This window comes from Dendropsophus ebraccatus, chromosome 14 (assembly GCF_027789765.1).
Source record: "Dendropsophus ebraccatus isolate aDenEbr1 chromosome 14, aDenEbr1.pat, whole genome shotgun sequence".
NCBI lineage: Eukaryota > Metazoa > Chordata > Amphibia > Anura > Hylidae > Dendropsophus > Dendropsophus ebraccatus.
In genome coordinates this window covers 56,239,065-56,265,763 of record NC_091467.1, presented here as the reverse complement: position 1 = coordinate 56,265,763, position 26,699 = coordinate 56,239,065, and the positions used below count along the sequence as shown (strand labels likewise).

Genomic DNA, 26,699 nt, shown 5'->3' with positions numbered 1-26,699 from the left:
TTGCCGAGCTGTCACATGTAAATCGGGGGTAAAGGCCGGCCGTGGGCAGTTGCGGAGGTGACACCTGAGCGATGAATCCCGATCTGAGCAGGGAGAGGGCTACTGCCTCCTTCAACCCGGAGACCATCACATATATCCTGGATGGGAGCCCAGAGAGGACCCGCAGGAGGAGAGAAATCGGTGGGGACACAATATGGGGTGGAGATGTGTGGGGCAGGTAGTCACCATTCATGGGTACAGTAGGGTATCTGCAGTTCATTTGAGAACTTTCCCTTTAAGGGTACGTTCACACTGCGGATCCGCAGCAGATTGCATTTAAATAACTGAACACAGTATCAAATCTGCTGCGGATCTGCTGCGGATCCTGTAGGTGTGAACGCACCCTAAGTGTGCACTGCCTATCTGTTACATTGTATCTCATTGGTGCAAATTCTAAACAGTGTTTAATAATTAAAGGGGAAATCCAGTTAACAGGACCTGATCTGTGACTGATACCTATGAGAAGATCTAATATCTGAGCTGTTAAAGAACTACAACTCCCAGCATGCTTAGTTGTCACAGCTGGAGAGTCACCCATTGGAGATCACGAGTTAATGGTCTTCTTCATACACAGGGGGGCGAGATGTATTAGGTCATTTTTATAACCATAATGATGGTTGTCACTTGTTCCTTTTGTAGAAGGCCTAGTGATCAACGATCCCGACTTCCAGCATGAAGACCCCAACTTCCTGTCCCGTAGTGAGCGCTATGAGGTGGCCATCAAGAAGAGCGCTCAGATGGTCCAGAAGATGCGGCAGCATGGGATATCCGACCCCGAGGAGATCTACTGGTTCAAGAGGTAAGAATCCTGGACAGCAGATGTCACAAGTCGTCTAATGTGTAAGGTCGGGGTAATGCGGGATCCATAGTACGACCACAAGTCCCAGACTGACCGTAGGTCTGAGGAGCCCATAATAGCACCTTATAGCAGGGGTAGGGAACCTGGGCTCTCCAGCTGTTGCAAAACTACAACTCCCATCATGCCTGGACAGCCAAAGCGTTAGCTTTGGCTGTCCAGGCATGATGGGAATTGTAGTTTTGCAACAGCTGGAGAGCCAAGGTTCCCTACCCCTGCCTTATAGGTTGGGTCAGCACCTGCAGCACTAATGTGGATGCCGCAGGTGGATGTACATGTTCTACAGATCTGTCAAAAGTTTTCGGTCAGGGTCTGGATATTCCCGTAACAAGCAGGGAAATGCCCTGGATAAAGACACTCTCTCCCCGCTCTGTCCTGGACTTTGATAGCAGTCTCCTACAGCGAGACCGAGAGAGAAGAGCTCAGCCAGGTGCTTCTCCCTGCTGGGTTTCAGAAAACACCCAGATATTGACCTGTCAAAAAGTTTGACGGATCTCTGACATGTTTCTATTAATTTTTTATTGACTGCTACACTTTATTGGGGGATAAAAACTATATTTATAGGGTACGTTCACACTGAGTAAAACAGGCGGAATTTCGCAGCACTCCGCTCGGAATCCCGCCTGCCTCAGTGTGTAAGTGGGAGTCTTTGCGCACCTCCCCTTAAAGAATTGACAAATCAATTCTTTGAGCGTAGAGTGGAGGCGCGCGAGGCGTCCCATTGACACACTGAGGCAGGCGGGATTCCGAGCGGAGTGCTGCGAAATTCCGCCTGTTTTACTCAGTGTGAACGTACCCTTACATGTTATAGGCGTATTAGATCTGTAAAAAGAACCCCTAATGGTAGTTAGTGTGTCAGTACCGTAGTATCACTATATTAGGGCAGTGGCCTCTAACCTACGCTAATATGTCATTTCATAACTACAACTCCCAGCATGTCTGGAAAGCTTATGGCTATATATGTGCAATAATAACGCAGGCTTGGCGGGGGTATGGTTATACAAGCGTGCATGTACGGACTGTGGGATAGATGCAATGGGGGAGATTTATAAAACATGGTGTAAAGTGAGACTGGATCAGTTGCCCCTAGCAACCAATCAGATTCCACCTTTCATCCCTCACAGACTCTTTGGAAGGTGAAAGGTGGAATCTGATTGGTTGCTAGGGGCAACTGGGCCAGTTTCACTTTACACCATGTTTGATAAATCTCCCCCAATGGCTCCATAGGAACGCATCTATATATCATATACATGAAATAATATATAAGGAAATGCAGATGTCCATACTGAGCACTAGTCACCTATGTGGCTGCTGTGGTCACTTGTCCATTATGAAACATCATGGCCGCCATTGGGGCTCATGGGAAAGCCTAGTTGAAAGACATCTAATACTGATGTTTTCTATAGGTCTTAAAAAAAAAAACCCTTTAAGAGCAATATAGAATTTTTAGCCATTCTTTCCAGCCCCTAGGTAACCTTCAGGATAAGATAACCCTATATAACCCCTGTACATCTATCTATGACGCCTGATATACACAGCGTTGGGGTATACAGATGAGTAGTCCCCATCTGATCTGTAATCTGCTCAGATCGACCTTCTGAGATGATAGTTTGGAGTTTGTGTGGACTGATCCTGTACATGACAGCAAAAGCTAATCTCCTGCAGATAACGTCCTATAAACAGCGCCCAGGTCACATAGAGCCCTGACTGTACTTTACTCCTACTAGGCCAGAACCAGACTCCTCCTTGTACTCGGCTACTGGCGGTCACCGTGTCCTGGAAAAGAGAGACCATATATACAGACTATAACTAGTCTGTAGACTATATACATGTCTATAACTAGGGAGTGCTAGCCTTAAAGGGGTTATCCAGCGCTACAAAAACATGGCCACTTTCTCCCAGAAACAGCACCACTCTTGTCTCCAGGTCAGTTGCGGTTTGCAATTAAGCTCCATTCACTTCAGTGGAACGAAGTTACAAAACCTCCACCCAACCTGGAGACAAGAGTGGTGCTGTCTCTAGAAGAAAGGAGCCATGTTTTTGTAGTGCTGGATAACCCCTTTAATAGAGTTAATATGGAGATCTCCTATATGGATGAGCGTACAATGTGGGAGTAGTGTCAGGAGGAGGAGGGGCGGGGATTATATAGACATGGATGGATAGTTCTCTTAAGGGGGGAATTAAATGGGGTAAATCATTGTGGACCCGAGACCCCCGCACATACACATGATTTTGGGGAAAAGCGGGACAGGCTGGTTTACACTCTTAATACAAGAATGGTACTGGGAGTCACTGGAGACAGATATGTTTCTAGAATTCTCCTTCCTGATGGCTGCAGCCATTTTATAGGCACGTCCGTCCTTTAACACGCATGGTGTGCCTAACCTCTGGCCTTGCTTATCTCCAGGGGATCCTTGTGTGCTTTGCAGGTGGGATAGCGGCACAGCAACTTATTAACATTCATTACAAAGTTATATAAATTTGTAATGTGTGTTGAGGAAAACGCAGGAGTCTTTTAATATCGCTCAGTGGATCATTCGTGCCTTTAAAGCGACTCTGTACCCACAATCTGCCCACCCCAAACCACTTGTACCTTCAGATAGCTGCTTTTAATCCAAGATCTGTCCTGCGGTCCGTTCGGCATGTGATGCAGTTGTCCTAAAAAACAACTTTTAAACTTGCAGCCCCATGCCCAACAGCCGGGGCTTAGAGTATCTGTTCCCTAACTTTGCACCACCCCTCTGTCCCTCCCCAGACCCTCTTCATCATTAGGAATGCCCCTAGAACATTTTCTCCTGTCTGAACATTGCACAGGTGCCTTAATGATCCAGCCCATGTTCAGTATTCACACAGCTGATGAATAGGAGACAGTCTGCCTTGAGCATTCCTAATGATGAAGAGGGCAGGGAGGAGGGACAGAGAGGGTGTGTCAGCCTAATGCATACACATTCACGGCCATTGGGACAGGGCTGCCAGTTTAAAAGTTGTTTTTAGGACAATAGCTGCATCACCTGCCGAACGGACCCCAGGACAGATCTTGGATTAAAAGCAGCTATCCGATGGTACAAGCGGTTTGGGGGGTCAGATTGTGGGTACAGAGTCGCTTTAAGGCCAGCCCACACACCAGGGTGAATCTGCGAACCACTGTTTAGATGAACCGATCTGCAAGACCACGATCGTGAGTAGAGATGAGCGAACCTGCCGAGGAACCTGAACTCTCGGCTTCTGACTGCCGCTGTCTGCCCGCTCCGTGGGGAGGGTGGATACAGCCGGAGAACCGCCTGGAAAACTGGGATAAAGCCTATGGCCTATGGCTATGGCTGTATCCCAGTTTTCTAGCTGGTCCTCAGGCTGTATCCACCCTGTCCACGGAGCGGGCAGACAGCGGCAGTCAGAAGCCGAGAGCTCAGGTTCATATGGACCCGAACTTTGGCAGGTTCGCTCATCTCTAATTACCGATTTATCGCTTGTATTGTTAGCTGTATTTACATCAGCAGATAATCACAAAATTTTGATTGATATTGCAGATTTTTATCAATAATCGCTATATTTAAAAGGACTATTAGACTATTGTAGGATAATAGCAGCTGTAGTAGCACCGATCACATTATGGCACTCAACTTAGGATCCTGAAGAGGGGCCCCTGGCAGTATCCAGACCGTACCTAGCATCGGCTGGCTGCCATTGTGTTATCGTTATGCTGTAGTATTATTGGATCCTGACGTGTATATGAGCTGTGTGAGTGCGTCCTTCCTCTGTGGGCGTCTCTTACTCGCTTCCCCTCCTCCTCCCTGCTCCCTGCTGTCACGTCAGCTCATCCCGTGGGATGTGCACACTGCCTGTCACCTCTGTACACACTAGGCTGCCCTGTTATGTCTGTAGATACCTTGGACTTTACCTTTGCTATGGTAGATGACATGCTGCTGTATCCTCCACTTGCTTGACTTGCTTTACAAAACCGCTCCGACTAAAGTGCAGATTTATCTATGGTCCCTCCCAGCATCAAAGTGCAAATAAGGAGACGTGAACTTCCATGGAGTAATTTGATCACACTTTTTACCTCCATTCTCGTGGGGTTAAAATAGTTCACGCTCTAAACAGCATTATAAGGGTTAATGATTAATACTTGTCCAGGAATAGAAGATCATGGCTGCTTTCTTCCAGAAACAGCACCACCCTTGTCCTCAGTTTGTTTGCAGTATTGCAGCTCAGTTCTACTCAATTGATGGGTGCTGAGCTGTAATACCACACACAACCTGAGGACAGGTGTGGTGCTGTATATGGAGGAAAGCGACTGTGTTTTAAGGGTAAATCATGTGGTTTGGATTGAGAAATAAAAAACAAGGTTTAGACTTGCAATACCATTCAGTAAAATAGCGTAATACAGATGGTGTATGGAGGAATTGTAGCTGACAGCATGAAAAGGGAAGGACCAACAGACCTTACAAACCTACTGGAAACATGGGATTAGAACCTAGAATCGGCCCATTGAAAGATGTACAGCCATTTGTTCCATACACACAGTGTTGTGCAAACAATCTGTGAACTCTCCAGCAGTAGGTGGACAGGGGGGCTTCCATAGGCGGGGGAATAACAACTCTCGCTGGGGTACTCCGGCAAAATTATTTAAAATCAACTGGTTTTAGAAAGTTGTATAGATTTGTAATTTACTTCTATTTAAAAAAAAAAATCTCAAGTCTTCCAGTACTTATCAGTTGCTGTATGTCCTGCAGGAAGTGGTGTTTTCTTTCCAGTCTTACACAGTGCTCTCTGCTGACATCTTTGTTCATGACAGGAACTGTTTAGAGAAGGATATTGGAATTTGCTTCTGGTCTGTACAGTCCCTGACATGGACAAGGGTGGCAGCAGAGAGCACTGTGTCAGACTGAAAAGAATACACCACTTCCTGCAGATCATACAGCAGCTGATAAGTACTGGAAGACTGGAGATTTTTTTTTTAAATAGAAGTAAATTACAAATCCGTTTAACCTTCTGACTACAGTTCATTTGAAGGAAAAAATATTTTAGTGAACCACCCCTTTAAGAGCCTTCCATTTCATTTCAGGAGTCAAGCTGGAATCAGGGGCATGTGAAGTCTTGAATTCTCTGGTGCACCATGTAAGAGGTGTTCCCAAACCTCCTTGTTTCCCCTCCCATCACACAGCAATTCAGGAGCTTGGGAACTCTTCCTTCACACTTTGCGCCAGAAAAATAAAAATATTTTTTACGGTCTGGAAGTACAGACAGATATATGAAAGGTACCACGTGTCTCCTCGTCCTGACAGCTATCTAACAGTGTCAGCAGTTTACAATGTGAATTACAGCTGATAGATTCCCTTTAAGGTTATGTTCGCACAACGTACATTTTATGAAAAGAACGGACGCTGTTTTCAATTAAAACAACGTAACAAAAGCGACTCTCTCAGCGTCTGACATTTCCTTTTGCAGTCACCTCTCATCTCATGTCCTTTGTTTCTCTCCCATAGAACAGGCTTGTGCTCTCAGACGGATCCCTTGGGCTTACATTACAGTATGTTTACCAACATGCTGGCAAATCAGTGCAATGAATCCCAGAGAAAAAAGTGGCTGCCTCTTGCCAGCAGACTCCAAGCCATTGGCACCTATGCACAGACCGAGCTGGGGCATGGTTAGTTTTGTACTGGGCAGAGTGGCAAGTGTTGGTGCATACTGGTAGGGCCAGACGAAACCTGTCATAGCAGAGAGGGTCATGGGAGTTATTAATATAATGTGGCACAGGCATAGGTTGCAGGAATATTAGGGAACTGGCAGTGTAAATCCCGGGTGGTTTAATAGTCACTTGTTAGAAACCCAAACTGCTACCCAGTCATCACGCTGTTCTTTGTAGACAAATCATATACAGGATATATGTTCTGCAATTTTGAGGGATGAAACACCTCCTTGCTTCCCCTCCTATTCTTGTTCCTGCAGCTGGAAGTTGAACACCGTTACAATCTGGCACCTGTACACAATTTCTTTGCATAGAGCAGGAACTGCGGGATGGGCTGTCAGTATTGAGCATATGAGGTATAGGGCTTGGGCATAATAGAATTTCACTGCCCAACCCATTTGTTCTTGGAGAGATAAGCTGCTTCCAGAGCCGTCTGGTTGCGCCATACCCCTCCGCATAGAGAACACAGGAACGTTCAGCTGAGCCAAGAGGTTATGTTTATAGGGAGATAACTTTTTGAAGTTTTTGAAGGCGCATTCCGACCTTAAAGGGGTTGGCCACTTTTATAGTAAAATAGTTCAGCGTACAGTATTAGTAACTGCACTCATTGTATATACTGACAGCAGCTCCCTGTGTACCTCATAGAGCTAAAACCAGACTCCCCTCCTCCAGGCTGTGCTGTCCTGCTCTGTGGTGATTCTGTCCATAAGATGGCTGACATGGAGGAGCATATGACCATGCCCTGCCCTCAAGTGTCCACCACTGAGCTTCTATATGCCTATGGAAGACATTGGGGTGGGGCATGGTCACATGCTCCTCCATGTCAGACATCTTAAGGACAGAATCACCACCGAGCAGGACAGCACAGCCTTGAGTAAGGGAGTCTCAACAGTTAGTAACAGTGTCAGCAGTTTGGAACCTGAATTTCAGATGACTGATGAATCTTCAGCCCCCCATGGCCACAGCTATTCCTATAACTACAATGTTATCAGCCAGCTCCTTGTACACTGATAACCTATTACCCCATTCATGTGTTGTCAAATTGTGAGGTGATGATGAGGACCCATTACTGACCAAAACAGTGAGGGCCAAGGATAACCCTGTCTCATGCTTCTCTACTAGAGATCAGCAAAGCTATGAGGATTTTCTTTGCTTGCAGACAGAGTTCCTGTTGCAGGGTCATATTTCCCTTGTATAGGACAATAATGGCTGCAATTGTTCTATGCAGGTATTATGTCTCTGTATAAGGATAAATGTCTGTCTACAAAGAAAATTCTCAGATTCGCTCATCTTTGTTCACTATCTCATACTTAAGCCGGTTCATACAGGGATGTGCTGGGTGGATACAAATTGCTCCAAAAATGGCTGCATTCACACATTCTGTAAAGTGACAATTTTATAGCCCATTGCTTTCTATGGGGCTATTCACACGTTCCGTTTTTTTGTTTTTTTTTCCTGGATCTGCAATCCATTCCGTGAAAAAAATAAGACACGTCATAACTTGGACAAGGTCACGGCGCCGATTCCCCCATAAAAGTCTTTGCTCAGATCTAACATCCGTACAGTCCGTGAAAAACACGGATGTGAGGTAATCAGTGTAATTTAAAAAGCTTTCCACAGATCCTTGAAAAACACGGACACGGATGCAATCACGGATGGTTTTTCATGAATCATGGAGGTAGATAGCGGACTTCATCCACGGATCTTGGAAATCACTGAACGTGTGAATGCAGCCTAACACTAACCATCGTAGCAAACTGACACATGTCCAGGATAAAAGATACTGAAGTATAAAGTAATAATACAGGACTGAAACAAATGCATTGTGTGTATGGGGAATTATAAATAAATTGTAACATGACAAACCACTGGTGCCCTGTGTGAACCTGGCCCTATCTGTTCTTATGTGTCTGCCATGGCTGTAGTTCATGGATGTAACAACTGTATAGTGATTACTTGCTTACTAAACGTGAAATAACTCACCTAACCCACCTGACCCTACTAACATTTCCGCAGTTTGTTCATCCTCCTCTAGCTTCCATGCCGGACAGCATTGCCTTCATTAGACCACTTCTCAAAATCTACAGCTGCCCAGCCACTGTATAGCGGAGTAACTATTGGACTTAGGGCCCCTATTACCAGCCACTGTATAGCAGAGTAACTATTGGACTTAGGGCCCCTATTACCAGCCACTGTATAGCAGAGTAACTATTGGACTTAGGGCCCCTATTACCAGCCACTGTATAGCAGAGTAACTATTGGACTTAGGGCCCCTATTACCAGCCACTGTATAGCGGAGTAACTATTGGACTTAGGGCCCCTATTACCAGCCACTGTATAGCGGAGTAACTATTGGACTTAGGGCCCCTATTACCAGCCACTGTATAGCGGAGTAACTATTGGACTTAGGGCCCCTATTACCAGCCACTGTATAGCGGAGTAACTATTGGACTTGGGGCCCAATTACTAGCCACTGTATAACGGAGTAACTATTGGACTTACGGCCCCTATTACCAGCCACTGTATAGCGGAGTAACTATTGGACTTGGGGCCCAATTACTAGCCACTGTATAGCGGAGTAACTATTGGACTTGGGGGCCCCTATTACCAGCCACTGTATAGCGGAGTAACTATTGGACTTAGGGCCCCTATTACCAGCCACTGTATAGCGGAGTAACTATTGGACTTAGGGCCCCTATTACCAGCCACTGTATAGCGGAGTAACTATTGGACTTAGGGCCCCTATTACCAGCCACTGTATAGGGGAGTAACTATTGGACTTACGGCTTTATGGCAGTGGCCAGAATGAAGCCTCTCCTCAGCAGAAGACAGTAGAAGGTTCCTCAGTGTGAACCGGCCCTTACAAAGAAGTTGCTGATACAGCCTGATGGGGACTTGTTTACATCAGCCGTCTCTGAAGGGAGGGGGGAGGAGGGGGAGACAGAGAAAAAGCTCACACACAGTTTTTTGAGTCTTCAGCAGAAAGCAGCAGCTCAGAACTGGGGGAAGGAGGCTGAATAGATAATAACAAGTATGGAAGGAATTGTTAGTCTGACCATGGGCAGCAACATGTGAAAAGTTTTATGTTTGAGCAGAATACCCCTTTAAGGATAGTTTCACACGTACAGGATTGCAGCGGATTTCACACTGTGAGTTCCGCAGCAAAATCCGCTGCGATCCTGTGTAGTGTAATTTTCTATAGGTTTACATACTCGCATTGAATTTTTCATTCCGCTGCCAGTATGTAAAGCACCTGTCCAGTACCATCCCTACAGTGAGGTCTGGTCATGGCAGCGTCATGCTATAGGGCTGGTCAGGTTAGACAGAAAGCAAAAAGCCGCAGCAGAAGGAAATGTGATAAAAGTGGAAGGTTCTGAAGACTTTCTGAATGTATTGTGAGAGCCAATCTGAAGGACGTGTAACCACGGCCGATGTGCCCGGGCACAGTCCGTCCATTGTGCCGCTGCGCAGTCCTGACCTACTTTCTACATAAAAGGAAACTGAACCTCGTTTCTGCTGCTGGAAAAAGAATGCAATTTAAAGGGGTACTCCAGGATTTTATTTTCCTTTCAAATCAACTGGTTATAGAAATGTGTAATTCTATTTAAAAATCTCAAGTGTTCCCATACTTATCAGCTGCTGTATGTCCTGCAGGAAGTGGTGTATTCTTTCCAGTCTTACAGTGCTCTTTGATGCCACCTCTGTCCATGTCAGGAACTGCCCAGAGCAGGAGAGGTTTTTTATGGGGATTTTTTTCACTGCTCTGGACAGTTCCTGACATGGACAGAGGTGGCAGCAAAGAGCACTGTGTCAGACTGGAAAGCATATACCACTTCCTGTAGGACTTACAGCAAGACGGGAGACTATTAAATAGAAGTAACTTACAAATCTATATAACTTTTTGAAACCAGTTAATTTGAAATAATTTTTTCTCCTGCAGTAGCCCTTTAAAAGGCTGAACACATCTCTGAAGGACAGGGGCATCTACCTGTTCAGAATCGGTTAATCTCAACTTTAAACACTCAGTTCCTGGTATAGGAAATCTGTCAGGAGATTTACGCTGCTCGAACCACAGGCAGCTTGATATCCATACAGGCTGACTCATTACTAACAACTCGGCTCACTCTGTTCACTCATAGCCTACATGCAGCAGATGTCACCTAATATTTTCACACATTTCATCCAATCCCATGGCCCCATGTAAAAAAAAAAATTCTAAAAAATGTCTCAGCATTCCAGACTAGATAGGAGTCAGGGGGACCGATGTGATTTTATGCTGCTTGTGGTTCAGGCAGCATAAAACAACTGACAGATACTCTTTAAGGGTACAAACCCACTTGACGTATTTGCTGCGTGAATCAGTCTTAAAAATAAGCAGGCAAAACGCAGGTTGGCTTTTTACAATTGTTCTGAGTTAAAATATGCAATTGCGTATTTTTGAAGCATGAAGCTACATGCGTTTTTCGCACAGGTTGTTAACAACTAATGCTTTGCTAACAACAAGCTTCACGCTTTAAAAATACGCAATTGCGTATTTTAACGCAGAACAATCGTATAAAGCCAACCTGCGTTTTGCCTAAAATGTGCCAAAATTCTGCCAACACTAGAGGGAGCTCAGGAGCATATTGTTATATTATTGAATTCATTGTATAAAAGATATGCAGTAGGCTACTTCTGTGTATCTCTACTGGGGAGTATGAATTTTTTTTTAAATTATAAAAACAGAGCAACAACTGCTATAAAGATAGATTAGGAAATAGACTGACACCGAATTTAAATATACTTAGAGTATAACAAGTGAAACCATGATTCAAGGGGTATTCCAGTCAGGTAAAATACATGTGGAATCACCTCCCCGTTGTTATCTTTTCAGTCTCCTTCTCCCAGTTCTGAGCTGCTGCTTTCTGCTGAAGACACAAAAATCTGTGTGTGAGCTGTTCACTTCACTTCACTCCCGCTCTGCTCTTCTTATGTAAACAGTGTCCCTGGCCGGCAGTCACTGCTTTCTGTAATGCCAGAAAGGTTAATTACCATAAGGTCACCAGTAACTTGACCCCAGATTAAGGGTGGGTTCACACTACGGAATTCTCGTGGACAATGTCCACGGAATTCCGCTGTCTGTCCGCGCACACGGCCGTGCGCCTTTCCGCCGGCTCCATAGACATCATTCTATGGGCCGGCTGATTCCGCATTCCACCGAAAGAAGTGACATGTCACTTCTTTCGGCGGATAGCGGAATACCCCGGCCCATAGAATGGTGTCTATGGAGCCGGCGGAAAGGCGCGCGGACAGACAGCGGAATTCTGCGGACATTATCCGCGAGAATTCCTCAGTATGAACCCACCCTATCCCTTCCAACATTAGAGTGCAGAGGAAGGGAGGAGGGAGATCAGAGCGAAGACAGAGTGAACAGCTCGCACACAGATTTCTGTGTTTTTAGCAGAAAGCAACAGTCTCAGAACTGGGGGAAGAAGACTGAAAAGATAAAACGAATTGTTAACCTCCAGGGAGGATGATTCAACAAGTATTTTATCTGAGCGGAATATTCCTTTTAGGGTACAAACACACACACACACACCGTATACGCAGCGTATTTACTGCTGCGATACGCAGCAGATTAGATCTAAATAACTGAACACAGCATCAAATCTGCTGCAGATCTGCTGCATATACGGTGTGTGTGTTTGTACCCTTAAGGCTGAACATTATTGCATGAGTTGTTGCTGAAGAAGGTGCATTGGACTGAACAGGTTGGCGATGTGCTGGGGTATGATTTTCCAGCACGCTACTACAGATGACATGTAGGGGACAGGGAGTTATTGGTTCACTGCAGGGTGCTATTGAACAGAAAATGGACAGCATTACAGCAACAAAGGGGTTGCATCATAAAAGCATCCCTGGTCTAAGCAGGGATCTATTACTGCTGATGCCATGCTAAAAGTAGGAGAGGCGGGTATACAGTAAGGAAGGGGTTACCTTAAAAAAGTAGCCCTAGTCTAAACGGTGAATTGCTGATTATGATTACAAGCTTACTCAATGGACAGCTATCTTGATCATGGGTGGTCAGAGATCAGAGGAAAGCCTTAATTTTACCTTTTAAAGGGGTTATACAGTGTTACAAAAACATGGCCACTTTTTCCCCTCTCTTGTCTCCAGGTTGGGTGGGGTTTGGAATTCGGTTCCATTTAAATAAATGGCGCTTAATTGCAAACCGCACCTGAACTGGAGACAAGAGAGGGGGAAAAGTGGCCATGTTTTTGTAGTGCTGGATAACCCCTTTAAAGCACAGTATGGATCCTCTATGATTTACCTATTCCAGGCACTCTCTTGAACATAGCACAAGCTAAACCCCACTTCCTGTGTTCCTTCCTGGTTTTTCCATTACTAGAGACAGACTAAGCCTAATAACGTGCCATGAACTGCAGATTCAGTGGAGACCCCTAATGACTGAAAAACAGCAATCTTTTCTTTCTTGTGAGCAATCCTGCTGTCCCATAGGCACAAAGGATAGCACCCAGGTAGTAGGATTGATTTTCTAATCCAGTATGAAGGCAATGCTGCTAAACCAATAGCTGGGAGCCTGGAGAAGCTACACACTAGGTGATTGAGACTAACCTCTGTAAATGCATGGATGCCATAGATGCATGGTTCTGTGGACGTTAATTTGACTTGTAGATACTAGATATTGAATTACATCTTTTATGCTTTCTTTAGTGTTTTACTTATGCGATGATATCGATTATTCTGATTCAGTTTAGGCTATGTTCACATCATGTTATTGGCTGGGAAAATCTCCTTTGGTCCACATTCCTCCAGAAGCGGCACCACTCTTGTCCTCAGTTTGGGTGTGGTATTGCAGTTCAGTTCCATTAAAATGGATAGAGCTGAGTTGTAATACCACACACAAGCTGAGGACAGGGGTGTCGCTGTTTTATCAAGAAAGTAGCTGTGGTTTTTCTAATATGGAGACTATGGTGGATAAACATGAAAACCTGATATGAACACAGCCTTGTATATTTGTTGGTGTTATTGTCCATCCTCTCCTCTGATTGATAACTGGTTAGCGGCCAATGACATCTAGTTATGGGGTAAAATCATTGGGGATGCATACCTGTTTATTCTTCACAGAAATCGGTCCACTTACCATATTATTCTCTCTCCCTTTCTCCTTTGTGTTCTTCTTATCACGTCACTTCACCCTTTTCTTTGTCCACGTTTCTTACACGCTCTACTTTTGTCTGTCGATTTGCCCGATTTCCCCACCACTCCCCTCTGCCTTATCCTTATTCCTCTGCAGCTTTGTACACCGGGGCCGCCCTGAGCCCCTTGACCTGCACTTAGGCATGTTCTTGCCCACTCTGCTGAACCAGGCTACCCCCGAGCAGCAGGAACGCCTCTTCATGCCTGCCTGGAACCTGGAGATCATTGGGACATACGCTCAGACTGAAATGGGACATGGTAACAAACGCTTTTGGCCCCATTACGGGTTTATCAGTCGCTTTTGCTACATTTGGCCCCATTACGGGTTTAACGTATCCGTTTTTAGGTTTCCCATAGAACCAGATTTCAGTATATAGTGAAGATACTTTGCAGGTTTCTCAGGGAGCGTTAGCACTGCCATGCAGGTTTCTCAGGGAGCATTAGCACTGCCATGCAGGTTTCTCACGGAGCGTTAGCACTGCCATGCAGGTTTCTCAGGGAGCGTTAGCACTGCCATGCAGGTTTCTCAGGGAGCATTAGCACTGCCATGCAGGTTTCTTAGGGAGGGTTAGCACTGCCATGCAGGTTTCTCAGGGAGGGTTAGCACTGCCATGCAGGTTTCTCAGGGAGGGTTAGCACTGCCATGCAGGTTTCTCAGGGAGGGTTAGCACTGCCATGCAGGTTTCTCAGGGAGGGTTAGCACTGCCATGCAGGTTTCTCAGGGAGCATTAGCACTGCCATGCAGGTTTCTCAGGGAGCGTTAGCACTGCCATGCAGGTTTCTCAGGGAGGGTTAGCACTGCCATGCAGGTTTCTCAGGAAGGGTTAGCACTGCCATGCAGGTTTCTCAGGGAGCGTTAGCACTGCCATGCAGGTTTCTCAGGGAGCGTTAGCACTGCCATGCAGGTTTCGCAGGCAGCATTAGCACTGCCATGCAGGTTTCTCAGGAAGGGTTAGCACTGCCATGCAGATTTCTCAGGGAGTATTAGCACTGCCATGCAGGTTTCTTAGGGAGGGTTAGCACTGCCATGCAGATTTCTCAGGGAGCATTAACACTGCCATGCAGGTTTCTTAGGGAGGGTAAGCACTGCCATGCAGGTTTCTCAGGGAGCATTAGCACTGCCATGCAGGTTTCGCAGGCAGCATTAGCACTGCCATGCAGGTTTCTCAGGAAGGGTTAGCACTGCCATGCAGGTTTCTTAGGGAGGGTTAGCACTGCCATGCAGATTTCTCAGGGAGCATTAGCACTGCCATGCAGGTTTCTTAGGGAGGGTAAGCACTGCCATGCAGGTTTCTCAGGGAGGGTTAGCACTGCCACGCCTTATACCATTTATTATGGGGGGAACTGGGGTTGTTTTATCTGACTTTTCTTTAACACCCCCCTTTTTATGCTTCTTCCTTATTACAGGAACCCATCTGCGAGGGCTAGAGACAACGGCCACCTATGACCCATCTACGCAGGAGTTCATTCTGAACAGCCCCACTGTGTCCTCCATCAAGTGGTGGCCTGGAGGGTGTAAGACATTGTTGGGGGTTGATTGTTAAAGCATTTAGGGTATTAAAGGGATTCTCCACTTTTATTCTAGAGACATGTCATAAGTATGAGTGATGGAATTGCCACTGATCCCTTAAATGAGGGAGTCCTGGATGTAAAACCTACAGTAATCAAACATTGGTGACTTGTTCTAAGCTGTGTCACTTAAAGCGGTATTCCACACAAACATAACTTTTCATATGTTGCTGCCCATGGTGAGACTGACAATTCCTTCCATACTTCTTGTTATCTATTCAGTCTCCTTCCCCCATTTCTGAGCTGCTGCTTTTTGTTGAAGACACAAAAATCTATATGTAAGCTTTTCTTTCTGTCTCCCCCCTTCCCTTCTGAGACGGCTGATGTAAACAAGTCCCTATCTGCAACTTTGTAATGCCAGGGGGGGTAAATTACAGTAAGTTAATCAGCAACTTGACCTCAGATTAACCCTCCCAGCGTTAAAAAGAAGGTACAATGTTGCAGACAGGAACTTTGAGCTGTCCCGGAAGGGCAGGAGAGACGGAGAGAAAAGCTCACACACAGTTTTTTGTGTCTTCAGCAAAAAGCAGCAGCTCAGAACTGGGGAAAGGCGAATGAATAGAAAATATGGAAGGAATTGTTAGTCTCACCATGGACAGCAACATATCAAAAGTTATGTCTGAGTATGTCTAGTACTGACTATTATAATAAATATTCATTTCCCCATACGTCTTTTCCTCCATAGTGGGTAAGACCTCAAACCATGCTGTGGTACTGGCACAACTCTACACCCAAGGAGAATGCAAGGGCCTACATGCCTTTATTGTTCCTATTCGTCAGATAGGCACTCACAACCCTTTGCCAGGTGGGTTACATATAGAATAGCTGAAAAGCCCATTGAACAAAAGCAATGGTCACGTGTGTTCGTATTCCTCACGGCCTTCTGATCACCACCACAGGGGTCACTGTTGGAGATATTGGGCCCAAGTTCGGATTTGATGAAACAGACAATGGATTCTTGAAATTTGACAAAGTCCGCATCCCCCGGGAGAACATGCTGATGAAGTACGCTCAGGTAAGGAACAAATATTACTTTTTATATTGCTGGAGACAGGGCTTGGAACTATACCGGCACCCCAAACTTTACATGAAATAGTTCCTATTTATTGATATTTGTAATTTTGCTACCATATCACGTGTTGGCAATATAAAGTGTTCACGCGTATTGCGTGTATTAATGTGATCAGTATGAGTATAATTCTCTGTCTCTTGCCAATGGCTCTATTATCTTTCCCGTAAAGGGATAGTTTACCAAAAAAATCATTCTTTCAAATCAGCTGGTGACAAAAAGTGCCAGTGATTTGTAATTTACTTGTATTAAAAAAAAATCTTACGTCTTCCAGTACTTATGAGCTGCTGTATGTCCTGCAGGAAGTGGTATATTCTCTCCAGTATTACACAGTGCTCTCTGCTGCCACCCCTGTCCATAGCAGTAGAAAATCCCCATAAAAACTCTCCTGCTCTCCCGACTGGAAAGAACACACCACTTCCTGCAGGACATACAGCAGCTGATAAGTACTGGAGATTTGACCAGTTGATTTGAAAGAAAAAATTTTTGTGAACAACCCCTTTAAGCTTCATCCAAACATCACCTCCTTTTTAATATACCTCGATATTTTATCTTTCTCAGGTTGAACCGGATGGGACATATAGAAAGCCGCTTAGTGATAAGCTGACCTATGGCACCATGGTATTTATCCGCTCCATGATTGTGGGCGACTCTGCACGCAGCCTCTCCAGGGCTTGTACCATTGCTGTCCGCTACAGTGCTGTACGACATCAGTCTGAGATCAGACCAGGGTGAGTGTGACCTGTGCATGGTTTGGACATATAAAGGGGTTATCCAGGCTTAGAAAAACATGTGCTGCATCTGGAAGAAAGTGGACATTTCCTGTCCTCAGTTTGGCTGTGGGTTCTGCAGCTCCTTTCCATTGAATGGATATGAATTGTAATACCACACACAACCTGAGGACAGGGGTGGTAGCATTTTTTAATCCTGGATATGGAGGTAATATTGTCATTTCTTTATACATCTTCCCTTCTGTATCTTACCAACCATTTTGTGTACCTGGATCCCTATGTAAGGAAACATGCAATTACCTTTCGATTACAAAAGCTACAGACATTCCCTGAAAAGATTTAAAAAATAATAAAAAAAAAGGGCCCTGTTACACGGAGTGATAATCGGCCGGATCGGAAGTTTATCGCTCTGTGTAATAGAAACAACCATCAGCCAATGAACTGGTCATCGGCTGATCGTTTCTTTAGGCCCAGACCTAAAATCATCTGCTGACAATTCAGCAAACCGTTTTTATATTACCTCTCCACGTTCCCAGTCTCCTCCTGCGTTCTGCATGCTTCCTCCCCGGTCCTGCGTGCTGCAGCTTCAGAGCACAAATCACTGGCCGCATTGGTCCTGGCCTGTCAGCTCTGACGTGCCACCCTGAAGCTGCACCGCGCCTGACCGGTGAGGAAGCATGTAAAAACTGTTCTGTGTAAAGACTGCACGGATATCGCTAACAATGTCCGTGCAGCCCTTGCTAAATGATTATTGGGCCCAGTAAACGAGTAGAACAAATTGGACCAAATTCTGATGGCAAGATGGGTCACAACGTCTCTAATATTTTATAGTGCCAGTGACCTTGATCAGTAGAATAATGCTCAGGCCACATAGCAAAAATGGTTTAAGGTTGGTTTGAGGAGCCTGTCAAAAGAGTTCAGGGTGGTGACATATCCCCCAGATCTCAGTCTGATCGGGCATCTGTGGGATGTACTGGAAAAAGAAGTCTGATCCAAAGAGGCCGCACCTGATATGCAACAGGGTTTAAAGGAATTTTCCAGGCAAAATAGGTGGGGTCCTGGCACCCACAGCGATCACCAGTTCTGCGCCTGCACTTACCAGTGATTAGAGTTATAAGAGCCGAGCTGCAGTTACACACTGCCACCACTAAGCAATGAATGGAGACACTCTGGGGGTCAGCACCCCGATAGTCAGTCTATTTTGCCTCGGAAAAACCGCCTATAATGCTACTAACATATTCAGTGGTCTTGGGGCTGTTTTGATGGCATGAGGTGGGGGCTACATAGTATAAGGCAGGTGGTTTTAATCTATTGTGTTCATTTTTTGGTCTACTCCAGGGGTAGGAAACCTCCAGCTATTGCAAAACTACATCTCCCATCATGCCTGGACAGCCAAAGCTTTAGCTTTAGTAGGTAGCCAAGGTTACCTACCCTTGGTCTAATCCAGTGATGGTGAACCTATGACACGCGAATCAGCTGTAACATGCTCAGCCATAGTTGCTGACACGCGCATGAAGCTCCAAGACAGCCCTGCAGCCTTAAGGCCCTATTCCACGGAACGATTATCGTCCGTATTCGGGCGATATCTGCCTCTACGAACGATAATCGTCCCGTGGAATAGAGTGCAACGATCAGCCAACATCGTTCATGTCGGCTGATCGTTGCAGTCGCTTGTTTTTCAACATGTCGCTCCGTTGAATAGGAGCATCGGCAGCAGACGCTGCTGTATCCTATGGGCTGCCCGGGCGATCAGCGATCACCCGGGCAGCTGCGGCAGCGAGCGGGGAACGAGGAGCAAACAAGCACTGAGAGCGCTTGTTTGCTCCTCTAAAACGACCCGTGAAATAGGGGCTTTACAGTGCGACCTGTCCCCATGTATTCCCTGCCCCACGTACCGCCTGGACGCAGCTACTGTGTTGTCACCAGGCAGTCAGGTTGGGTAGTGTGTATGTAAGTAAGGAGGTCAGGTGGGGTAGTGTGTGTGGGGATGGGGGTCAGGTAAGGTTGTGTGTGGGGGGGATGGGGGGGTCAGGTGGGATAGTGTATGTGGAAGGGTCCGGTAGGGAAGTGTATGGGGAGAAATGGGGGTCAGGTGGAGTAGTGTATGGGGAGGGATGGGGGTCAGGTAGGGTAGTGTATGGGGAGGGATGGGAGTCAGGTAGGGTAGTGTATGGGGAGGGATGGGCGTCAGATAGGGTAGTGTATGGGGAGGGATGGGGGTCAGGTGGGGTAGTGTACGGGGAGGGATGGGGGTCAGGTGGGGTAGTGTACGGGGAGGGATGAGGGTCAGGTAGGGTAGTGTACGGGGAGGGATGGGGGTCAGGTAGGGTAGTGTACGGGGAGGGATGGGGGTCAGGTAGGGTAGTGTATGGGGAGGGATGGGGGTCAGGTGGGGTAGTTTGTGTGTGTGTGTGTGTGTGTGTGTGTGTATATGTGGTTTTTAGTTTACTTAACACAATAATTTTTTTTTTGTTAAGTACAAAAATTAAAACTACAAATAACGCTAAATTATGGTGTGTTTTTTCTCGCTGACACACCATTGGAGTTATACTCGTTTTTTTGCCGAATGCTGACACACCAAGCTCAAAAGGTTGCCATCATTGGTCTAATCTATGAATCCATTTAGCCATAACTGACTTGTATACTACCTACTGCAGGGAGCCCGAGCCACAGATCCTGGACTTCCAGACTCAGCAATACAAGTTGTTCCCACTATTAGCCACCGCATATGCGTTCCAGTTTGTGGGCTCCTACATGAACCAGACGTACCATAGGATAACCGGAGACATCCAGCAAGGGAACCTGAGTGAGCTTCCTGAGGTGACTTACCTGCTTGTACTAGTCTTGTAGTATATACACCGTGTCTGGGATAATTTTTATCTTGTAAAATCTTTTCTCAGCTCCACGCCCTCTCGGCTGGATTGAAAGCCTTTACCACATGGGTTGCAAGCAGTGGCATAGAGGAATGCCGGATGGCATGTGGAGGGCACGGGTACTCTCGCAGCAGTGGCATCCCTGACATCTATGTGACATTTACTCCAGCCTGTACCTATGAGGGGGAGAACACAGTGATGATGCTGCAGACCGCCAGGTAACCAAAGGGCTCAATAGTAGAGATGAGTGCAACTCAAGCATGCTCACGTTACGTTCATCTCTATTCACTAGTATTCTGCAATAGCTATTTATTAGGAAGCCACCATACTTAATATTAGGGTCCATTAAATCCTATGTGTGCATTCATACCATCCGTGCCGTGATCCTTGCCATGAAAAAGGACACACTCCTGTCTCTCCCCGCTCCCATCTCCCCTGCTCCTATCACCGCTCCTGTCTCTTCTCGCTCCCATTTCCCCTGCTTCTGTCACCGCTCCTGTCTCTCCCTGTTCCTGTAACCGCTCCTGTCTCTCCCCCGCTTCTGTCACTGCTCCTGTCTCTCCCCCGCTTCTGTCACTGCTCCTCTCTCTCCCTGTTCCTGTAACCGTTCCTGTCTCTGCCCTGCTTCACGCGTTGCGCTCTTCTCTATTCACTAGTATTCTGCAATAGCTATTTATTAGAAAGCCACCATACTTAAGCCTTATTCACACATCCTGTAAAATTGTCCGTGGTCGCAGATCCACGAATATGGACAATTTTAGGGTCCATTAAATCCAATGTGTGCATTCATACCATCCGTGCCGTGATCCTTGCCACGAAAAAGGACAGGTCATGGTGCGGATGGCGGCACAGATGCCTCCACCCCCTCCCATCTCTCCCACTCCTGTCTCTTCTCGCTCCCATCTCCCCTGCTCCTGTCTCTTCTCGCTCCCATTTCCCCCGCTTCTGTCACTGCTCCTGTCTCTTCCCACTCCTGTCTCTTCCCTGCTTCTGTCACCGTTCCTGTCTCTCCCCCGCTTCTGTCACTGCTCCTGTCTCTCCCTGTTCCTGTAACCGCTCCTGTCTCTTCCCTGCTTCTGTCACCCCTCCCATCACCTCGCGTTGCGCTCATCTCTATTCACTAGTATTCTGCAATAGCTATTTATTTGGAAGCTGACATACTTGGGCCTTATTCACATGTCCCGTAAAATTGTCCATGGTCCACACGGATCCACAACCACTGACCATTTTAGGGCCTATTAAATCCTAAGTGTGCATTCATACAATTCGTGCTGTCATCCATGCCGTGATACTTGCTGCGAAAAAATAGGGCAGTTCATAGTGCAGATGGTGGCACAGATGCCTACGCCTGCTCCTGTCACCCACTCCTATCTCCCCCGCTTCTTTCACCGCTCCTGTCTCTCCTATCGGTCTTGGCTCCTGTCACCTGCTTCCATCTTCCCTGCTCCTGTCACCGCCCCTGTCTCTTTCCCTGCTCCCATCACTGCTCCTGTCTCTACCCGTTCCAATCTCCCCCCCCCCGCCCCCCCCACACACACACACACACACACACAACACCAGCGCCTCCCAATCCCCGACCCATCTGTTTTTCACGGATCACAAAGCGGACTCACAGTCCATGAAAAACAATGGGCCTGTGAATGAGGCCTTACACCCCCTGTGTTCCTGTGCAGGTTCCTGTTCAAAAGTTATACTGCAGCACTGTCTGGAGAACGGCTTGAAGGAATGGTCTCCTACCTCAACGATGTGTCCTCGCACCGTGTCCAGGCCCGGCCCCTGGCTGGCCGCTCCTTGGTGACCGACATGAATGATCTGGGAAGTCTAGTGGAAGCCTATAAACAGCGGGCAGCATGGTAAGTAAAATGGCGGATGGCAGGGAGTGCCCATCATGGATGTATTCTTGGCTGCTTTTAGAAGTCTTAGCGCTGACTTCCTTTACCATAAGTTATAAGCCATCCGTCTGTATTGTAGGCTGGTCGTGGCCGCATGCAAAAATGTCCAATCTGATCTGCAACGTGGGAAACGTAAAGAAGACGCTTGGAACAAAAACTCTGTGGATTTGGTCAGGGCCACTGATGTAAGACCAGCACCTCAATAGTTAACTCCCTTTCTATTCCGCCATTGTACACCAGGAATAACCCTAGCTGTCATTTCCAGGCGCACTGTCATTATGTGGTGGTGAAGCTGTATGTGGACAAGCTGTCTGAGATCCTGGATCTGGCCGCTCACCGTATCCTTAGCTCGCTCTGTCTCCTCTACACCCTGCATGGGATCAGCCGAAATACTGGAGACTTTCTGCAGGTACGGCTGTGCGATGATCCTCCATGTGAGGTGGCACCTCAGCAAGTCGCAAGCAAGTTGCATGTGGCTTGCATTGAGGTCAATGGTATGCGCTACTTACAGCCAAAAAGGATGGATTTTTTGTAACTGGTGCATCAGTGTGACATCAGATTCTAACATTAGTTGTGACTAGAGATGAGCGAACCGGGTTCGGGTTCGAGTCCATCCGAACCTGAACGTTCGGCATTTGATTAGTGGTGGCTGCTGAAGTTGGATAAAGCTCTAAGGTTGTCTGGAAAACATGGATACAGCCAATGACTATATCCATGTTTTCCACATAGCCTTAAGGCTTTATCCAACTTCAGCAGCCACCGCTAATTAAATTAAATTAAATGCCGAAAGTTCGGGTTCGGATGAACTCGAGCATGCTCAAGGTTCGCTCATCTCTAGTTGTGACATCTTTGTGTCTTGCAACCCTAGTTGCCATGTAGTAGCCCTATTTCTATTTCCATAAGCAACAGTTTAAAGGGTTATTCTATTCAGGTAAAATACATGTTGAATCATCCCCCCCCCATCCTGGAGATTTGTTCTATACTGTACTTGTTATCTTTTCAGTCTCCTTCCCCCAGTTCTGAGCTGCTATTTCCTGCTGAAGACACAGAAAACTATGTGTGAGTTGCTATCGCAGTCTACCCTTCACTTCCGAACGAATTCTGCCCTGTAATGCTCGGAGGGTTAATCTGAAGTCAAGTTGCTCACGGCCTTACTGTGATTACTCCTCTTGGTATTACAGAGTACAGATACAGCCATCCAGGCACTCTAATTACATTACATGAGCTGTCTCTGAAGGGGGGGAGGAGAGAAAAGCTCACACATAGTTTTCTGTGTCTTCAGCACAAAGCAGTAGGCTCAGAACCAGCGGAAGGAGACTGAAAAGGTAATAAGTATGAAACAAATTATAAGCCTTCTGTAGGGGGGAGATGATTCAACATGTATTTTACCTGAGAGGAATACACCTTTAACATGGTAAATAGATGGGATTGCATTCTTGAGCCATGCTGTTACTGTTTCTGGCTTGCCAGGAGTAAGGATCCTATAACATAGAGCAATTATATGCCCCATCAGGTAGATATTTCCTGTGTAATAAAGACAACAATCGGCTGAGGAGCTGATCATCAGCTGATCCTTGTCTTTCACTAAGTTTAACAATCATCGGCTACCAACCGTGCATCACTCCGTGTATTAGGAGGTGCGCAGTCAGCAGCTGATTTTAAGAATATAGAAAATAATAAACACTGTACTTGCCTCTCTCCTCTCCCCTCCAACCTGTTCCCTGCTCACCGCAGCCGCCACTGGCAAATCTGAAACCATCTGTGCAGTGACAAACCGCTCAGCCAATCCCTGGCTGCAGTGCTGTCCTGTCTCAGACAGTAATTGGCTGAGCAGCCTGTTGCTTCAGACTTGCTAGCAGCAGCTGCGGTGAGCAGGGAACAGGTTGGAAGACTGCAAGGAGAGGTAATTACTGTGTTTATTATTTTCTATATACAGGAAGGGCTGCACAATCATCGAGCCGTGTAATAGGCTTAATTACATTAAAAAAATCGGTCCGTTTAATTTGGCCCTAACACGTGACTGCAGCGTCTGACTACACAGTGCGTGTAGATACAGGAACTGTACACACAACTAGTTATATAATATTTTATAGTCAAGACTGTTTGGAAAGTTGCAATAAAAATGTTTGCATATGTAAACACCCTTTAAGACCCCCCCCCCCCCCTTCTAAATAAAATTCAGTAGCAGGATGGGGTGTAACAGCACTTTCTCCCTTGCAGGCCGGTCTCCTGACAACCTCCCAGTTGGATCAGGTACAGCAGCGGATTAAGGACTTGTTGGCAGTAATCCGGCCTAATGCTATCGCTTTGGTGGATGCATTTGATTATACAGATACTCAGCTGGGCTCTGTTCTTGGGAGATATGATGGGAACGTGTATGAAAATATGTTTGAATGGGCAAAGAAGTCGCCTCTGAATAAGACACAGGTAAGGGATGGCCCATAAACCTCGTAATCTACTGCTGAATTCTTACCTATAAACTATGTAAATTAGTGAATAGTAAAAGGATTAAAGGGAATCTGTGGACGGTTTCAACAGAGCCCAGGATTTCCATCCACTATCATCATTCCAGGCCTTCTCCTATAGTTCATTGACGGCCCCTGTGCTGTAGATGGTGGAAATGCTGCGCCTTTGAGGGGATCAGAACCTTCTTGTGGTCACATGCTGCTTCTTTGCATATATGAAAAAATAAAATTGTTCATCTCAAAAGCCTTAACTATGTGACAGCATCCGGATCTGCTGCCTGTATGGGACCCGGCCCCTTAAACCCCCCTGCCGCCCGCAGCCGCGAGCATACATTACCTGCTCGGCGCCGTGGCTGTGTGTGTGACGCTCCTGGCTCCCCATCAGCCAATCAGCACTGATTGGCTGATGAGGAGCGAGGGGAGTCGGTAGAGTCACACACAGCTGTGGTGCCGAGCAGGTAATGTATGCTTGGGGCCAGGGCTGCGGGTGGCCAGCGGTGGGGGGGGGCAAATGGGCCAGGTCCCATACAGGCAGCGGATCCGCTGCGTGTATGGGACCCATTCAGCTGCACACTACAGGATCCGCAGCGGATTTTGCTGCAAACTCGCAGGGTGCAATCCGCTGCGGATCCGGTACGTGTGAAGGCACCCTTAGGCAGGTTTCAGGCGCGTGCTTCTTCATGAATCTGGCGGGGCAGGTTGGGGTGGGGCCTAGTTTTAGACTGAGGTACAATTACGCCGGTCTTCATAAATGTCCCCTAGATCAGGGGTGTTAGACTGCGGCCCTCCAGCTGTTACAAAACTACTATTTCTTTTATGCCTGGACATCCAAAGCTTTAGCTGTCCAGGCATGATGGGAATAGTAGCCTTGTAACAGCTGGAGGGACACAGTTTAACACCTGTGCCCTAGATGTATGAATCCATTTGCAGTATATGTAGTGACACCTAATGGGGTAACTACAGCTATGTGTCCGCTGCACCCCAGTGTCCCCATACCTGTGAGCCCTCTGAATTATAGCAGCATTACTTGATCTTTGTTGAAAATTGTTTTTTTTCCTCCTTTTTAAAGGTTCATGAATCCTTCCACAAATATCTCAAACCTCTTCAATCCAAGCTGTGATTCGCCTTTTCATACAAAAGAATGGAAACAGGACCAGCACTCGGCATATCTATTTTTTTTAATGCTTTCTTTGCTAAGATCTTCTGCCATTGATTACCCTGCAATTGTAAGGTCCTGTTCACACTACCCAATTGGGGCTGAGAGTCTGTGCGGAGCCACCGCCCCCCCCCCCCGCCCCCGCCCGCCTAATCCTGCCTTCAATCTTTTTGAAAGGGAGGGCTCACGCACCTCCGCTCAAAGAATTGACATGTCAGTTCTTTAAGCGGAGAGGCGCTAGCCCTCCCTTTCAAAAAGATTGAAGACAGGATTCGCCGTGTGGGGTTTTTTTCCGTGTGGGTTTTTTTTCCGCACGGACTCTTGGCGCTGATTTCATAGTGCAAACAGGGCCCTGGGTAGTATCCCCCTGTACTACTAGCACTACTTTTATTCTGTCTGCCTGCGCCGAGAGCCCCGGCTAATGCATGTTGTAGCATTATAATTAAAATGAGCCCTATTGTCTACAAGTAAGGCTGGGTTCTCACTGCGTTTTTGCAATCCATTTTTTTCATCCGTTTTTTTTGCAAAAAACTGATGAAAAAAACGGATGCATTTGTGTGCATCCGTTTTGATCCGTTTTTCCATTGACTTCCATTGTAAAAAAACGGATCAAAACTGATCCGTTTTTTTTTTTTTTTTTGACGTAGCTGACACTACTTTTGTGTCCGTTAAAAAAACAGATTAGTTTTGATCCGTTTTTTTTTTTACAATGTAAGTCAATGGAAAAAACGGATCAAAACGGATGCACACAAATGCATCTGTTTTTTTTCATCCGTTTTTCGCAAAAAAACTGATAGAAAAAACGGATTGCCAAAACCCAGTGTGAACCCAGCCTAACATGATTTTATCGCCCTCCCGTCCACATTCTAGGATAGCAGCTCGGATGAAATGAAGCCTCTATGAAATCTGTGTAATTTATAGCTAATGCAGTTTTCCTTTTTGTAAAATGTCTTCTATACAGATGGTAATGACTGTAATATTGATCTCTTAGGCCCATCAGGGCTATGAGATCATCAGGTCACCACCATATTGGAAAGTGGTGATGTACTAAACACTGTAATTAATACAATAATGATGTCACTACCCAACAATATACCTTATATTCTTACTTGTCTGTGTCTTTATTTCATTCAGTGGGTGGCAGTGTTCTTGTGGGAGTA

General features: G+C 46.3%; 1 protein-coding gene across 3 annotated transcripts; it reads left to right on the top strand.

Moving 5' to 3' along the window:
* Window position 1: 1 nt before the first annotated feature.
* Window positions 2-26,647, top strand: ACOX1 (acyl-CoA oxidase 1). Of its 3 annotated transcripts, XM_069953664.1 has the most exons (15): window positions 3-180; window positions 679-838; window positions 6,382-6,425; window positions 13,926-14,042; window positions 15,192-15,299; window positions 16,039-16,158; window positions 16,253-16,368; window positions 16,984-17,153; window positions 19,811-19,973; window positions 20,054-20,244; window positions 21,700-21,879; window positions 21,998-22,103; window positions 22,184-22,327; window positions 24,139-24,345; window positions 25,453-26,647. In XM_069953664.1, the coding sequence occupies exons 1-15, from the start codon at window positions 72-74 to the stop codon at window positions 25,501-25,503; spliced, it is 1,986 nt and encodes a 661-aa protein (XP_069809765.1). In that variant the 5' UTR covers window positions 3-71; the 3' UTR covers window positions 25,504-26,647. The 3 variants fall into 3 exon arrangements, with proteins under 3 accessions (XP_069809764.1, XP_069809765.1, XP_069809763.1); XM_069953663.1 differs by lacking the exon at window positions 13,926-14,042 and having other exon boundaries at window positions 2-180; window positions 6,382-6,542; XM_069953662.1 differs by lacking the exon at window positions 6,382-6,425 and having other exon boundaries at window positions 4-180; window positions 13,882-14,042.
* The last annotated feature ends 52 nt before the right edge of the window (window positions 26,648-26,699 follow it).